Source organism: Anas platyrhynchos, chromosome 3 (genome assembly GCF_047663525.1).
Source record: "Anas platyrhynchos isolate ZD024472 breed Pekin duck chromosome 3, IASCAAS_PekinDuck_T2T, whole genome shotgun sequence".
Lineage (NCBI taxonomy): Eukaryota > Metazoa > Chordata > Aves > Anseriformes > Anatidae > Anas > Anas platyrhynchos.
In genome coordinates this window covers 21,387,037-21,403,176 of record NC_092589.1, presented here as the reverse complement: position 1 = coordinate 21,403,176, position 16,140 = coordinate 21,387,037, and the positions used below count along the sequence as shown (strand labels likewise).

Genomic DNA, 16,140 nt, shown 5'->3' with positions numbered 1-16,140 from the left:
AACCACCACAATGAAACAAAGAAATCATGAAGACAGCTTACTAATTTGGTAGCTTGCAAAATATTCTGCACGCTTTCTCAAAATTAATAAGAAAACATTTGTCTTAAGGGCTAAGTTATCAGCTTGATTTAAAATTTGCAGTGTGAATTTTCCTTTTAAAATAGTTGTATTTATATATTTTTATTTATATATTTATATTTATATATTTATAATAGTTGTATATAGTTTCCTTTTAAAATAGTATGATGGAATTTATTCCTTATATCTAATCTAAGTCTACCCTCTTTTACTTTAAAAGTATTAGCCTTTGTCCTATCACTACATATTCCCTCATAAAGAGGCTCCCTATCTTTTCCACAGACCCCCTTTAGGTACTGGAAGACCACCATAAGGTTTCTATGGAGCCTATTCTTTTGTAGACTATCAAAACCAACTATCTCAGCCTGTCATAGGAGAGGTGCTCCAGCCCTCTGATCTTCCTCATGACCCTTCTCTGGACTCGGTCCAGCAGGCCCCTATCCTTCTTATTCTGGGGGCCCCAGAGCTGAATGCTCTACTCCAGGTGAGGAGTAGAGGGGGAGAATCACTTCCCCTGGCCTGCTGGCCATGCTTCTTTTGATGCACCCCAAGATATGGCTGGCTTTCTGCAAGTGCACATTGCCAGCTCATGTTGAGTTTTTCATCCACCAACACCTCCTTGCGTTTGCTCTCAACCCACTCATCTCCCAGCCTGTATTCATGCTTGGGGTCTCCCTGATCCATGTGCAGGACCTTGTACTCAGCCTTGTTGAACTTCATGAGGTTCATCTCTCAAGCCTGTCAAGGTTCTTCTGGATGGCATCCCTTCTCTCCTGCATGTCAACTGCAGGAGTCAGTCATCTAGTCATCTGCTGTCAACTGAGTATGTTAGTCCACACAAAGAAGATAACAATGAAGCTTATTGTTTTTTTTGCCAGAGATGAAGTTGACAATCTAGAGGCCACATTAAACTCACAGTGATGATGGAGATGGTCTAAACCGCTTTGCTTAAGCTTTCACTGCAAGTATGAGTCCAATTCCTACACACTGAAACTCAAAGGCAATAGCATATTACAGAATGAATGAGTGTCTTGCATATTGCTCTAAAAGTAAATAGAAAATATTCACAGCATTTTGATATCACCATTAAAGCAGAACTTACAAATATGCAAAAAGACCATAAAAGGCCACAAGGTATAGATCAACATAACTCAAGAACATTCTGTAGAAAGGGAACGTGTTTCCTGGTAAAATTAAAAACCAGACATCATGTAGGAACAAATTACAATATCAAGTGGTCTACAAATAGAAAATCTGCAGAAATTTTATAATGAGAGTAATGATGAATGTACTCTGTGTTCCAGTTAGAGTAAAGTGGGCCATTTCACATGGTTTCTTACAGTAAATATAACCAGGCATTTATACATTATTATTTTTATTCCCTGCTACACACGTACACCAAAGGAAAGAAAGTCTAAAGCACCCATACTCTTGGCTTTGAAATAGCATAATTTTTTGATTTGGTGCTGGTCAGAATCTGTTCAGAACCACAAATTCTTGAAGACAAAATCAAAATAAGAACAATCTGGCTGAGGAAAGCAAGTCTTGGACTCATAGCATGAAACTGAATTTGTAATCCTAACCTCACCAGCTCACTGGTTCAACACACCTTCTCAATACAGACAGCATATATTTTGTCCTACTCGGAGATCTTACACCTTTTAAAGAAATAAAAAATGGTGTAGATAATAAAGCTTATTTTTATTTCTCAAATTGAGCTTGTCTAATTTATTTTTAACTAATCCAGTCTAGATTAATAGAACCAGGTGTTGGTCATGTTATCTATACGCTGTGCTACAACTTCTTATTCTGTAAAACACACATGGGCAAATGCATACAGAGCAAACAAAGAGAAAGATAAAACAGAAACAGAATTTCAACAGCAGAAGAATAAATCTGGAACAACACTTTGAAAGCAAAATGTGCACACAAAAACTAAGTTTCATATATAACTGAGCAAAATGAGACACTAAAGGACTCCTGCTAAAGTAAAAATACTCAGCAGACTAAAATACTGTAATTGTTCTGGTACTTCTCTCAATCTGTAAAGCCAAAAAAAATCTAAAATCAGGTAAAACATCTTTTTAACAGTACAACAGAGGGAAAAAAAAAGGAGTATATGTAGTCAGAGGGAGACTGTTTCATCATCCCACCTCCTGAATGTAGTCAGCCACAAGATCCAAGGTGGCAGTCTCTCAGGGCTTCACACAAGAATGATGAAGGGTAAAACTGGGAGAGAATGGTAAAACCACCCCTGCCACCATTGTTTCAGTGTTCCCCTGCTCCCCCCAAAGACATAAAAATACAAAACATACATCGCTGGGCAAAATTTCATGAGATAAAGAGCAATGAGAAAAATCTTACCTGCAACATAGTCACCAAATCCAATGGTAGTTAAAGTGATAACCACAAAGTAAATTGCATCTAGTGTGCTCCAGCCTTCTATATGCTTGAATATAACTGCAGGAAGAGCAACAAACAGCACGCAGCCAAACAGTATGAATATTATTGTTGAAATTATGCGAATCTTTGTCTGACTCACATTCCATTTCTATGAAAGAAAGGGAAAGGGAAAGAGAGGAGAGAATTAATAATTGTTAATAAAACTGTGCCACTATATATAAACACCTATCACCTACAATAAGCACCTCATTGCTCAAGAGGACATTCTAGTTCTCAAACAGAAAAATCAAAGCATTGTTTTATTGTGAAAGTGTTTTCAAAGCAAATATGACTATCCTAGGAAACATTTGGTGGCAGGAAATGCAAAGTAGTGCTGGACTCTTCTTTGTGGTCGGGTGGGTGGATGGCTTGTGCAACGTTCATTAATATTAACAGCTGATCATGATACAGTTTGAGTGAGGACAAAATTTGAGTAAGCTTCAAGTCGTGCTCGCACCTGGTATCTCTCTGCTTTTTTTGCATCCACAAATAACTAAATAAAAATGGTGTATTTTTATCATATATTTCTCTCTTTAATGAAAGAGATAACTAAGCAAAACCATAGAAAACAGAGTTGAGATAGAAATAGAGGGGACATTAAGAGATCTTCTCTTCCAAACCTTACTCAAAACTAAAAATGACCACACCTAAGCCATGGCATACAAGACATGTGAGGCAATGCAATCAAGGTTAACTTATTTTCAGTAGAAAGTTTCCTCAATGCTTACCCTGCATCTCACTTGCTTCTGTTTAAGTCTACTACTTATGGTCTCATCCAGGGCAGACCAACTGCTACTTCACTCTTTCCAGCAAGCTTTTACAGGTGTCTTCTGTCATATATTCTTTAGTCCAAAAAAAAAAAAAATGCACTTATTCAAGTCTAACCTCACCCACTCAACTCTCGTTGCTATCCCTCACCTCCATCCAGCCAATACACACATTTCTTTAGATGTGGTTCTCAAAACTGGACAAAAAGTGAGACATACTACAGCAAAACAGAACATAAGAAAGGATCCTTTCATCCAATCTATTTATACTCCTATTTAAGCCTTTAACTGTGACCTACACTTTCTCACAACAGTACAACACTCTCCAGTACTAGCTGAAGAGCCCCTAGAGGCCTCAGAACATCACTACAAAACTGCACCCAGACAACTGTTTACTGACATGTAATTGAATATTTCATTATTCTTTCATGTCTTTTGAATTTGTCATTTTTGAACTGAATCTTATATATTCATGCTGCCTTTCAAAATCTTCAAGATCACTTTGAATTCTAATTCTGTCCTCCAACTTTTAGCTCTCTGCAGCCTGAGATCATCTGTAGATTTAATGAGAAAAGTGTTTTTGTCTGTTGTGTAAACTATTAATGATTTTTATTTTTATTTTCTAATCATAACAAATCTAAAACAGACCATTGCAAAGTCACGTCTGACATGCCCTACCAATTTGACAATTTTCCTCTCAGTACAGTTTTCCAGAGTCTTCCATGCATCCAGGGCATATTGCTTTAAATTAAGGGAAACTAGGGGCTACATAAAACTGTAACCTTTAAAAAAAGCAGACCAAAAAGAGACCAGATTATTCACAATGCATGGTTTCTTGTATTTATGTTAAGTGCCAATGGAAGATATGTTTTCAATCAGCAGGACCAAAGTCTAGCTTTTGCAACCCAAATCCCAGTAGCTGGTCAGGTTATGGCAACATGAAATGCCCTGTTCTGACCCATCAGTGTCTCCTTGTTCTTCTTTTAAAGAATGAATGAAGGAGTGTTCCAGACTGCAACATAAAGATCAGTGTTTTAATTCAGAGATTGCCAAAAGGAGGCAAGTTGCTTCTTTTTGTGTTAGGGCATCTTTGTTGTGTATATACCCTATTAAACAAAGAAAAGGGGAAGAAAGAGGGAAACCCATTATTCCTCTAAGTGATAGCCTAAGAGACACAAACAAGTTGGTCTCATATTTTGTACCTTTATGCAAAAGCTAAAATTCAATTACAGCAGAAAAACAGAAAGGATAAAAATGTGTTCTCATGGAATGTTCATGCCCTTTTTAGCCAAGTCTCAGTGGAAATTAAATGTTATTTATCAGTAACTAATTAGGATTGGATCTGATATCTGGAACTGAAAAAAAAGAAAGAGAAAACAACACACGCATATAAAAACAGCTATGCTTTTTCCTAACATTGGCTTTCAAGCCTGTGTTTACGTATTGCATATGTAAACATATACATGTATATCAGCATGTCTGTATGATATATTTATGTATGTATTATATATATGTAAACTAATATATCAGCACAGCCAGTTTGCCTTTCACCAAGAAAAAAAAATCAGTCCTTTTAACACTTGTTGGTTTGATGCAAACAGCTACGAAGTTATGGTACTTACTACATGTTCACCGTATATGATACATTCTACACATCAAATGACATAGTATTTCATCGATGTTTTGAACATAGTATAGTAATAGCTACACCTATAGCATTTCATTAAAGGTTAATAAAATACTTAACTCATTTTCTTATATTTCATTGTGTCATTTATTCTAGGCATCAAAAATATCAGTAAAAATATTTTTAATTACTGTAGTAAGAAAGTATGATATTGCTAAAATTTTCTGATTCTGAACTCAAAGTATCATGTGTAAAGCAGACTTTAAGATAAGCAATAATTTCATCTGCTATAATTTAAGGCATTTGGTTGTTAAGGACAGGCTATGGCTTAACTTTATCAATATCTGCACAAGCTTATGTAGTCTCTTGTTGGGTTCCTTCCTCCACTTAAGCTGTGCCATGCTGTGTGGACTAATTAAAGATCCGTGGATCAAACAAAATGAAGGACATGAATCTTAATAGGCTACATGGTTCAGCAGAAGCTGAAAATACCTTAAAACTGTAGAACAACCTGCAGCTCAGTGAGGAGACCAAAGCCTCCTCAAACAGGAGTCCAGTGTTGGGAAGCAGGTTCTGTATCATTTTGTCTGTCCTGATCCCTTGAATGCCCAAAGTATTAGTCACCTATAGCCCCATAAATCTGGAAACATAGGTGTCTGCAGGCTGTTGACGCTTCCTCAGGTTTGCTGATGTCTGTGTACAGATTTTTAAGGACTGTGATTTTAGACTGACACCAAAGATCGTCTGTGAATCAACCCAGAGCAGCAATAACTTCCATGCATTACCCCTACAGTTCCACTCCTCTATCTCAACATGCCAGTGATTTCCTATCACAGTCTATAATATAGTCTTTAAAGGTAAACACCACAGTAAGCTTAAGAGTACTTTAAGGGCAAAACAAACAAACAAAAAAGTTTTGGATCTTGCTCTTTATTCATCATTATTGTAGAAAATGTTGGACTGCATCCAATTCTCAATTAATGTTCAACATGTACAGACTCTACAATGTTCTCTGTACCTTTTGCTAGACATTGGGTTACAAGGATGAGCTATACCCCGTGTGTTACACTTGTTGAATTTAGAACAGCAAGCAGCCATCATACTCACAACGAAGGTATCTTCTACTTTGGCAATTCCTTTTCCAAAGATTGTCCCTAGTTGATCTCCAACACCAGCCAAGAGAAAACCAAAGAGAGGAATTCCCAGTAAGGCATAGATGATACAGAATATCTTTCCACCTTGTGTGCGTGGGGAGATGTTTCCAAAGCCTAAATTACAAACAACTTGAGATGCTTAAAAAGAAATTACATATATTACACTACACATTTTAAAGGACGGTAGGAACAGAACAGTTGCAAACAGGTCCTACTAGGTTAACCATATGATACAGTAAACATTGTGAAAAATCGAATAAAAATGTGTTGTACAATCCTCTGAATTAATTAAAGTGTTGTGCTTTTTTTAATATTGTGTACATAATATGGAGAAGAAAAAATTCATTATAGAAATAAATCTTATATTTTTATATATACACATATACACTTATAAATTATAACTTTTCCACATTTAATATGTGTAGTTAATACAAATTGGTTAAGTTATGTTTTAGCCTCTGTTTTATGGAAACATCTATTATTGGACTTGTAATTTGCAGGCTGCATTACTCTAAAACAAGATACAATTTTTGGGTGCACTGTGCTTCAAAGAAAAGCAGCCTGAAAGAAACCATTTGGATGATCAAAATAGGAATCTCTAAATTAAATGGAAGTGCTTACACTCATTAAAGGCTCAGGTTCTTTCACTGTTGCAAACAGAGCTTTGAGAGACAGTTTACAGCTCAGGACTCTTCTCCATTTGAAAAGTGAAATAATTTCCACCAACCTGTGAAAAAACACACCCTTGATATGCCCATGATACCTCCATTGCTGGTGTTCTACTTTAAATAGAAATCCCAAAATATGAAGACCTTAGACACCACTGTCTTTGAAATGCCCTCAAATATATCATTTAAACATCAGTCCTGGAGATAAGTCCAAGGTCACACTGTTTCATGAGCATCAGTCCTCATTTTAATTCTTTTTTTCTTCTCTGAAGTCTTGGGGGAGTAGCAGGGCAGTAATAATAACACATCAGTATTTTTGAAATTATTTCACTTTTCAGCACAACAATGTGTAGTTTGAAGGAGGCCAGAGGTAGAACTTAGCAAAAAAAAAAAAAAAAGGATTATTTTCCATGGAGAAAATAAGCAAAAGCTTTTAAAAGAAATTACCATTTTTGTAGAAAAGATATCTTGTGAATAAAAAGCAAAATATTTTAGCAAGTAATCGAGACATTTGTTTCTCAGAGTTTATCTTTAATATTAAAATTGTGCATAAAAGATACTTTTCATATAAACACATAAAACTCAATGAAGATCCCATTTTCCTTTGAAAAAGCTGACAAATTTTATCAGCTCTATTGAGAAAATGCTTATTTTTTTTTGAAATAGCTTAGTATTCATGTACACCAACCACAAGCTTCCACAAAGCAAAGCACTTTTAATGAATATCTCACCTATAAGTGCTGTGGTTTTTTTTGTTTGTTTTTAAACTATTTTGAGCATATTGGTTTAATATGTATTTTCTTCATGAAACCTGTTTATATTACCTAAATTTTTCGTTCTGCTGTTATGTAGGTAAGCTAAACCAAAACTTTTTTCTTTCAGTACACGGGAGACCTACCCCTCAGTCAACTAAAGAAAAAAACATATTTGGAATATATTTTACTCTTAGATATTTTGCTGTAATATCTGTTTAGAAATATTAATCACAAGAACAACAAATGCAACAATACAATAGAGTTTAGTTACATTACAAATTAAAAAAGTGAGGAAAATTATGTTGATATTAAAATTTTCCCAAAATGATAACTAATACAGTCTCTTAAATACAGTCAGTTAAATACAAGGGACAAAATTACAGGAAACATCATCAATTGCAAGTCATGGAGTCTTCCACCTTTGTAAATCTTCCCTGCAGTAATATAACGCACAAAAAGAGCCTGACTCAGTCAAGTGGAATAAAGTCAGAGCGCCTTTAGTCTAACCTAGCGTTCCTCCCTAACCTGGAGCCAGAGGTAAAATTACTGATTATTATAATTCAGGAAATTTCAGCTCCACTGAGTTCACTCTGTGCGTTCATACACCAAGCAGGAAAGACTCTTGAGTTTTAAAATAAAATTAGCTCATCACCAACCAAAAAGAGACAAACAGATCCAAGCTAGTCTGTTTTCATAAATATCTCTGTTTATGCAGCAACAGGAGCTTGAATAGCTGCCAGGGTGTAATTCCTGCAGAGTCTTAATGCAATTCAGAACCTGAGTCTGGATACACCAGATTTATAAAATTCATATTGGGGAATTTGGAAATAGCTCTCCCTTTTCTTGGTTTAAGAACTGTATTCGCTAGCTCCACAAAAATGATAGCATAATAGTGACAAAATACCAGCCCAGTGAAGCACAAGCCAAGGAGGCAATTTTACTTACTTTACTTCATAAAGCAAACTGGCAGTTTCCTTGCATCCCACAGCTATTACAGAGATGATTGCTGCTGTGGCATATTTCTCATCTGCTACTAATCGGTACGAGAACAAGAAGTTCACGTTCAGCTCTATGCATTCTTGCTCTAAATCACAGGCATATTTTGCTTCAGAAAAGGATGGGGACTTTTTTTTCTACCCTGAAACTGTTGCTTTTCATCAAAAAGCAAATTGTTGCAAGGATTTGCTTTTTGATAAAAGTGGCAAATGCTTTTCTTCCATAAATGACAAAGAAGGTCTAGTGTTATTAGTTATACTTAAAAAAAAAAAACTCACGAACACTGCTGGAAAAAAATAACACTCCAGCAGGCAGTACAGTTTATCTCCGGCCAGATGCTCACCGCACACAGTACAAGCCATGGCACTATCATGACAGGACATGTGCTTCAGTGAACTGATCCGCCAAGGGGTTTCCATCACACATTAATCATATTTCCTGGAGTGTCATGTTTCATAACAGTCTGCTGCCACACACACCGCAGCCTACTTCACGAGTTACACAAATTGTCCTTACATCCTACTCTCTTGGTTTCTTCAGCAAAAAGCTAATCCATCATTTATGTAATGGGAGAGGAAACATTTATATTTCATATGGTTGTTGTAATTCCTGAGGGCTTTGTCTCAGAAAAAAAAAGTTTAAAAAGTATTATTAATTTCTTAGGAAAATCAGCAGAATGCTGCTGTTGAGTAAAACCAAAGGAAATCTTCACTTCAGGCACTGGGCCACAGAACTGCCACTGTGTACCTTGCACCTCCCCTCCCCACACAGGGCAGGAGCAGCACAGAACAAAGTTTCACCCAAGGTAATGTCAGTACCATTTGCAAGCGGCCCTTCCCAATGCCCACCCCTCACTTCCCTTCCATAACCAGGAGCACAATTTGCCTCCTAGTTTCACCAAATCCCTTTCATGTCTTGCTAAATGCCTAACATGCCTTTAACACCCAAGGGATTTTGTGCATTTAGAATATGCTGTCTCTGACAAGCAGCTGTGGACAAGAAATGCATTTTAAAAAGAGCTTGCCGAATGCTTACGTGAATAAAGAATAAAAGTCCATTGTAAATACATTGCAACTACTTGCTCCATTTGCCAAAATAACATATTCTATGGTTTCAGCTCCACAACTCTTACGGCCCCCAAGATTCAAGTGGCAAATTGCTTTTGGGAACCTCAGGAGAGACTTCATGGGATATATGTATTTTTTTCCCCCTCATGTCCTCTCTTTTTTAATACACTTCTTCAAGAAAGAAGATGTCTAACTTTTCTATCTGGTATAGATGGACTATTGAGTAGAAATTAGTAACTTTGTGCTAACTTCAAGGGCATTATTGGTTTTGAGCAAAACAGAAAGTGTTTGAAGATTTTTTCCTGTGAGAGACAATAGTTTATATTTCATACAATCAATAAGAGGCACTTTTGTTCAGGTCTAGAAATCAGACTGTCTTTGCATTTTAGCCTTCATAAAAAGTTAGACTGGTAATTGGTTTAAAAAAAAAAATCTAAGTTCCTTTTCAAAAAGAGAAAAGATCCTTTTGCTTTGTGGTTCACTGGGATCTCACTCTTTCAGAAAGCTCTTTTAGATCCCCATTTTCAAAGCAGAGATAGAAGAATAGAGACTCCAAATTAATATATTTTAATGGAGAATTCCTGGGCAAAGAAGGGCATCTACTGGAAGTAGTTAGCTACAATTAAGCATTTCTTATGTGAGCGATTACAGGTGCTTTGGGGAGTTCTAGGACTACATTTCACTTGCAAAATTGACTGGAAAAATGTCACCACTTATGTTTCATTAGTATCAAATAGCTCAAGTGGGATTGAAAGGTCTGGGAAAGGTTTTAAACGTTTTCTTTCCTAACAAGAAAATGTATATTCAAAAGCAAGTAAATGTTTTCCCATTGTTTTTGACATATCTGAGATTACACAAGACATTGTTCACCAGGTAGCGAACAGTGAGAATGATACAGAAATAATGTCACATATTTTGAGATATGAGAAACTGCTCTCAGCTGTAAGCTCAGCTACGTGGGCAATTCATCCAACAGGTTAATATTGAAAGATAAAGTCTATGGTGAACATGCACATCCTTAATTACATGAATACGGATTACAGAAACCTGGTACTGCAAAGACTGCACAGACTGAGAAGATGCTGAACTCCTTGCTGCTGAACAATGAGGTCAGATCCAGACAACCTGGCTGCCATGCCCTCAGCTCAAGCTGCCTGGTGGCTGTGCCTGGCACTCATGCAACAGGCAGTGATATTGCCATAGGTTTGCATCCAGCTGGACTACGCAGCTTGATTACAGTGATTACCCTTTTCAAAAGGTGAATGTGTGTTTTGATACTGAATGTCATATTGATTTTAAGAGATCAAAAGACGCTTTTTCCAGGCCCTAAGGAGCTATCTGATAAAATCTTTATGAAAGGTACCTCACTGAACTTATAGTAGCTAAGACATGTTTATTTATTTTCCCCCATTTGGAGTGCCATTCAGGCTCCAGAGATTAGCATCTAAACATATGCCAGTGTCAGTGCCAAGACAAAGATATGCACTTATTCATAGATAGGTATCTCTTTTAGTAGAAATAATGGTCATATGTGAGTATAATCAAACAAGAAGGTATTGTGTGTACCCACACTGTCTCTGTGGAAATCTCTGCATATACCATAAAAAATTTCAAACTGCACCTTCTTGTTCACTGCATGGTAACTACTGTATTTTTACACCAATCCTCTTTCCTTTCTTCTTTCTAACTCTGCCCTGCTCTCCAAAATATGATACACTGGTGTATGTCCTTGTCATACATGTGTATAATTACAAAGATATATGTCACATTTTTTAGGACTTCGTTAAGTATAGCGTAAGAGAATTTTCAGTCTCCCATGTATGTATCCTCATAACATCTTTAGGTAGAGAACCGATATTCCCCCTTTTCATAAATAGCAAACTGAAGCAAAAAGAAGTCATCCAAAATCCTCCATAGCATTTAGGTCCCTCATTCACACTGAATCTGTGGATGAGGACAATGCAATGACTCTACAGTGACACCAAACTAAGGAAAGTTTAGCTTCTAAAATCTGAGAACCTTCACTGAACTTGTTCAAGGCTGACCAGATATCTGTTTGTGACTATGTGCATCTACGTCCTCTCCTTTGTGCTGGGCACAGGCACACATGCATGCACATATTCATGAGCACAGTGCAAAGTAATCTGAAGGCTGAATAAAGACAAAGACTACTTGTAAGTATGAACACTTGATTGAATGAGATATTAATACACTTGAATAAAAGCACGATGTTTTTATGTTACACACATACATAAATTCCAACAAATGCACACAGAAGTTACCGTGTCTTAGAGCCACTGCCCACAAGCTGTTCTGTTGCCTGTGGATCCTTGTTAGGATCATACATCTAACTCTCCTCCAAGTTAATTTTCCACACTGAAAATGAAAATACTTTTCTATGCACATAGTTATTGAAGTCACAGCCTGGATCCCACTGAAGGAAGCACCCAGTGCAATAACAAGGAGATGCAGATACTTCTGTTTTAAACTGTGGCCTGTTACAAAACCTCAAATCCATCTTACACAAGTTCAGCATAATTTCTTTACTGGTCACTATAGCTCCTAGAAGCCAGTTCTTCAAATAGTTCTAGCCAGTGATTTGGGAAGGATGTTGTCACACAGTACTGTTATTTCCTTAATATCAGCGTTCAGTACAGCACTTCTTGTGGTATTATTGGATTCCAACCTACAAATTCTGACTTTTAGCACTAGTCCATAATTCTGTGTCACAACAATATCAATCTATCATTTTGAAGGTTCTAATGTTCTGTCTCAAGCCTGGAAAAAAAAAAATGGAAAAAATCTCCATTACCTTTTCAACTATGAAAAATAACAGGAAAACCTAAACTGACATTAATAAAATGTGTAATATTCAAGAATTGACAAAACAGAAGCTAATCTCCTTTCAGTGGTTTCTTTTCATCTGCTTTCTCAGGGAAGAGTAATCAAATCAATAAAACTTTTTCAAATAACAGGCTATATATATTCAAGGGAAGCAAGTTTCCTTCGAGTCAAAGTGCTATGTTTGGGAGCTGAAGGACCATTGTAAACGAAGTCTTAGTGTTATGAATGCAGAAGCTGCTGCCACATTCAGTAATGCACATACAGTTGCTAAGGTAATTTCTGAAGGAACTGGGTAATAATTGTTAAAAGCCTTTTAAAAGCTTAAACATCAGATGCTCTGCCCCCTGGTACAGGTTCCTTATTCATTTAGCTGTCACTTTGCCCAACAAAGACTTCTGTCCCTTTTCCAATATTTTTTTTTTTTGTAGTCTGTATGTTACAACTTGGACCTTTTTTTACCTCTAATTCTTATTTGAGTAAGACTGAATCAGCTTCAAAAGCCCGAAATTCCCACTTATTGTGATTTGTTGCTGTTTTGTCTCTTTTTGCCTTTAGGTGAGATTGCTCCATGGGAATAATGTGTTTGACTAACATAACTGGCAACATAATAATAACGTACTTTAAAGAAAAAGTTAATGGCTCACAATGCCATGGAAGTTTTACTACCCACATTTTCTTACCAAGTGTAACCACACAGCAAATGTGATAAAAATAACACTCATTCTGCACTAAAGTCATCAGAAATATCAATGTATTGATAAAATGCATTGACACTTGATCCAAAGAAAAACTGTGGATTTTTAGATACACTAACAAAATAATTATAAATAGATAAGTAAGTTTCTGACACTAACTTTAGTGTAAGTCTGAAATACCTTTTTTTTTCCTAGAGCTTAGAGCTTTCTTTAATGCCTTTCCTTTTTGTTTCCTACAAGTAGTATGGCAAAAACACATGCAAGTTAAGGACAACAACAAACATACAGCACTGAATTAAGAGCTAAAATATATAAAGTCTCTATCACTTGCCCTGCCTCTCCAGGAACACTACTGTTCCTCATGGTGAGAGTATCCAGTTTTTCTGGTGGAACTGGCTCTGCACCACCAGTTCTCAGCACAGATTCTGCAATCCCACACTGATTTCAGTGAAATCACATATTCAAGACAACTCAAAAACAAATTGTTTTGTAGCTTTAAACTGTTCTTCACACAACCTTTTTCATCTTCACAAAGGCTTCATGAGTTCAGTGTTCAAAAACACAAATACTTTGCAATTTTAATTCTGACAGAAAAGAAAGAAGAGTCATATCTCCTATGTATTCTTGCTTATAAACTACAATTACACAGCCCATATATCCAGATCCTTTGCCCCGAGTCACAGAGAGGCAGAGAAATTCTGGGGAAGGGAAAGCAGGTTGGAGGAGACAGAACTGACTCTGATAGTAAGGGGAAAAACCTCTGTTGCACATTATTTAACTACTTCATTGCTTAATCTTAGTAAGGATGGCAGAAAGAAGGGCTTTTCAAGGTTAAAAAAGGTTAAAATATGTACATACATGCATATAAAGCATACCTATATTGATAGATAAATGCTGTTTTGTTAAGCATCAAATAGCTAGTAATACAAATGCCTTGACACAGGTAGCTGTAACATATCTTCTTAATACATAAGAAGAAAAATTCCTCAAATAGCTAAGGTTAAAAAGTGAACATTATCAAATTTCTAAAAAAAAAAAAAAAAAAAAAGACTAAATATCTCAATTCATAGATTTACTTTAAAAAGAAATAAGTTTTTGTCACTGTGGCTCACCAAGTGTCTGAGTGTGAGGTCATTTGTCCTTTGGTTTTCCATTCCCTCAAGTAATCTTTATAATCAGTACTAATATTCAAACATTAAAGAAAATAACGAAGAAGGATCCACCACGCATAAGTAACTTCTACTGACTTCACATTTCAGCTTCTAGCTACTTATAGGCTATATTCCTGATTCAGCAAAGTAAGCATGTGCTAAACTTTAAGAATACCTTAAATTTATCTCTATTCAGCAAGCATTTAAATATTCACACTGTCAGCATATATACCTGCAAAGTTGGACAAATATATATATTTTGTCAAATGAAATGCTTAACAGATTTTTAATTGATTTTCAACAGTGTCGTGATGTGGCAGAAATCAGTTCTGGAAATCATGCTGTCACGAGTTCTCTAATTTCCCAGAATTTCACACTGCATATCAAAAAACTCTTTTGTTATAATGTCATTATCCTAGCAATTGAAGAAAGTGCAATTACAAGACTGCAAAAATATTTAAAATCCTTGAAAGGAGCAAAGACTAATTTTCTTCTTCCATAGCTTGCAATTTTTAGAGACCTTAAGCTATGCAGGTGTGGGTTTTTTCTTCTGCAGTGGGTGTCAGAGCAGAAGGCAGAGGAACCTGGAAATTCTGTGGCTCACCAGCATCCTACCAACCCCCAGCTTAATTTCATGTCTTCACCCAAGCCACTCAGTAAGCTAGCACAGTGGAGAGTCTCATGCAATTCTTTGGAAAAGAAAAGTCCAAAGGTGGAGAAATGTTGAAAATAATAAAGATAAATTTATCACAAAAGTTTGCACTTCTAACCAAAAATTCCGAACAAAACAATAATTTCAACCACATGTAAAAAACATTTCTCAGACATTATTTCATTTTTTCTCCTACCACCCAAAACCCTGGGCTAGAATAAAAACAGCTACCGTACAATGAACTGACTCCATAAACAAAGTTCTTTGAGTCCTGCTTGGTCTATGGGATCTGTATTAGTTCCTGAAATCAGGTGTGATCAAGTGTAATACAATCTCAGTTAAACCAAACACACCAGCTAAACCTCTCCATAAATTGAAGGGGGTGAACATTTATTTAAAAAGTGAGAGGAGTTATTTATGACTTATTTTCTTGAGTAAAAAGTCCCCATATATTAGGGGTGAAAAACTCTAAGCTATTTATTTATTAAATAAAAGGAAAATCAAAAGGAAAATAACTGGAGAACTTAGCTAAAAGAGATCATCTCAAAAGTATAGTGCTCCTCTCCCTCACAACTGCAAGGCATAAGGCACAACCTCCTCCTTCCACAGCCTTCCCAAAATGCCTCCAGGTATTCTCTGACCTTGGTCTCCACAAGTGAAGAGGAGCTATATGCCTTATGTCTTATTTAAATCCCAACTACATGTGGGCATTTCACACCCTGCAGGGTGAAGCCCTTTGGTGTCCACCAAGCCATATGAAAGCACAAGATGACTCAGGAAAGATACAGAGAAAAATGAAGTCTTGGAGTGCATCGCTGCTGCCAAACAAAGTGGAGCTGGAAAAGGAAAGAGACATCACTTTTGGGGAACACATATTACTGTCATTCAATATAAAAGTTTCAGACTTAATGGATTCAGGTTTGATCTAGTTCCTACTTTGGGCAAGCCTCTTCACCCATATGTCAGTTTTAAAACACAAAAGCATCAATTTACTTTTTTTGCTGTCTCCTCTTAAGTGTCAGTACATCTTGTAAAAGCAACATCTTCCTTTTCATCAAAGGCACGATACGTCTTTGAACTGAACGACAAGAAAAACCATTTCCTGAATAAAATAATACCGTGTTTCTCCCTATAAAACATTAAAGCCTATAGAGAAATGAACAGCACAGCAGCTATGCAATCTAAGAACAGTAAATCCTAATGACTTTTAATAGCACTACTCCTGGTATGAGAAAAAGTTACTT

At 36.3% G+C, this 16,140-nt stretch overlaps 1 protein-coding gene across 9 annotated transcripts in view; it reads right to left on the bottom strand.

Annotated features, from left to right (window-relative positions):
- Positions 1-16,140, bottom strand: part of KCNK2 (potassium two pore domain channel subfamily K member 2) — a 134,910-nt gene that overhangs the window by 22,964 nt on the left and 95,806 nt on the right. For 8 of the 9 annotated variants that reach the window (XM_038177254.2, XM_038177255.2, XM_072035511.1 and 5 more), the window contains 2 exons: positions 6,022-6,182; positions 2,443-2,629 (listed from right to left, as the gene is read on the bottom strand). In XM_038177254.2, coding sequence (XP_038033182.1) covers positions 2,443-2,629; positions 6,022-6,182 — 348 coding nt within the window. The remainder of the gene's footprint in view (positions 1-2,442; positions 2,630-6,021; positions 6,183-16,140) is intronic. The other variant, XM_072035513.1, reaches the window with a different exon arrangement.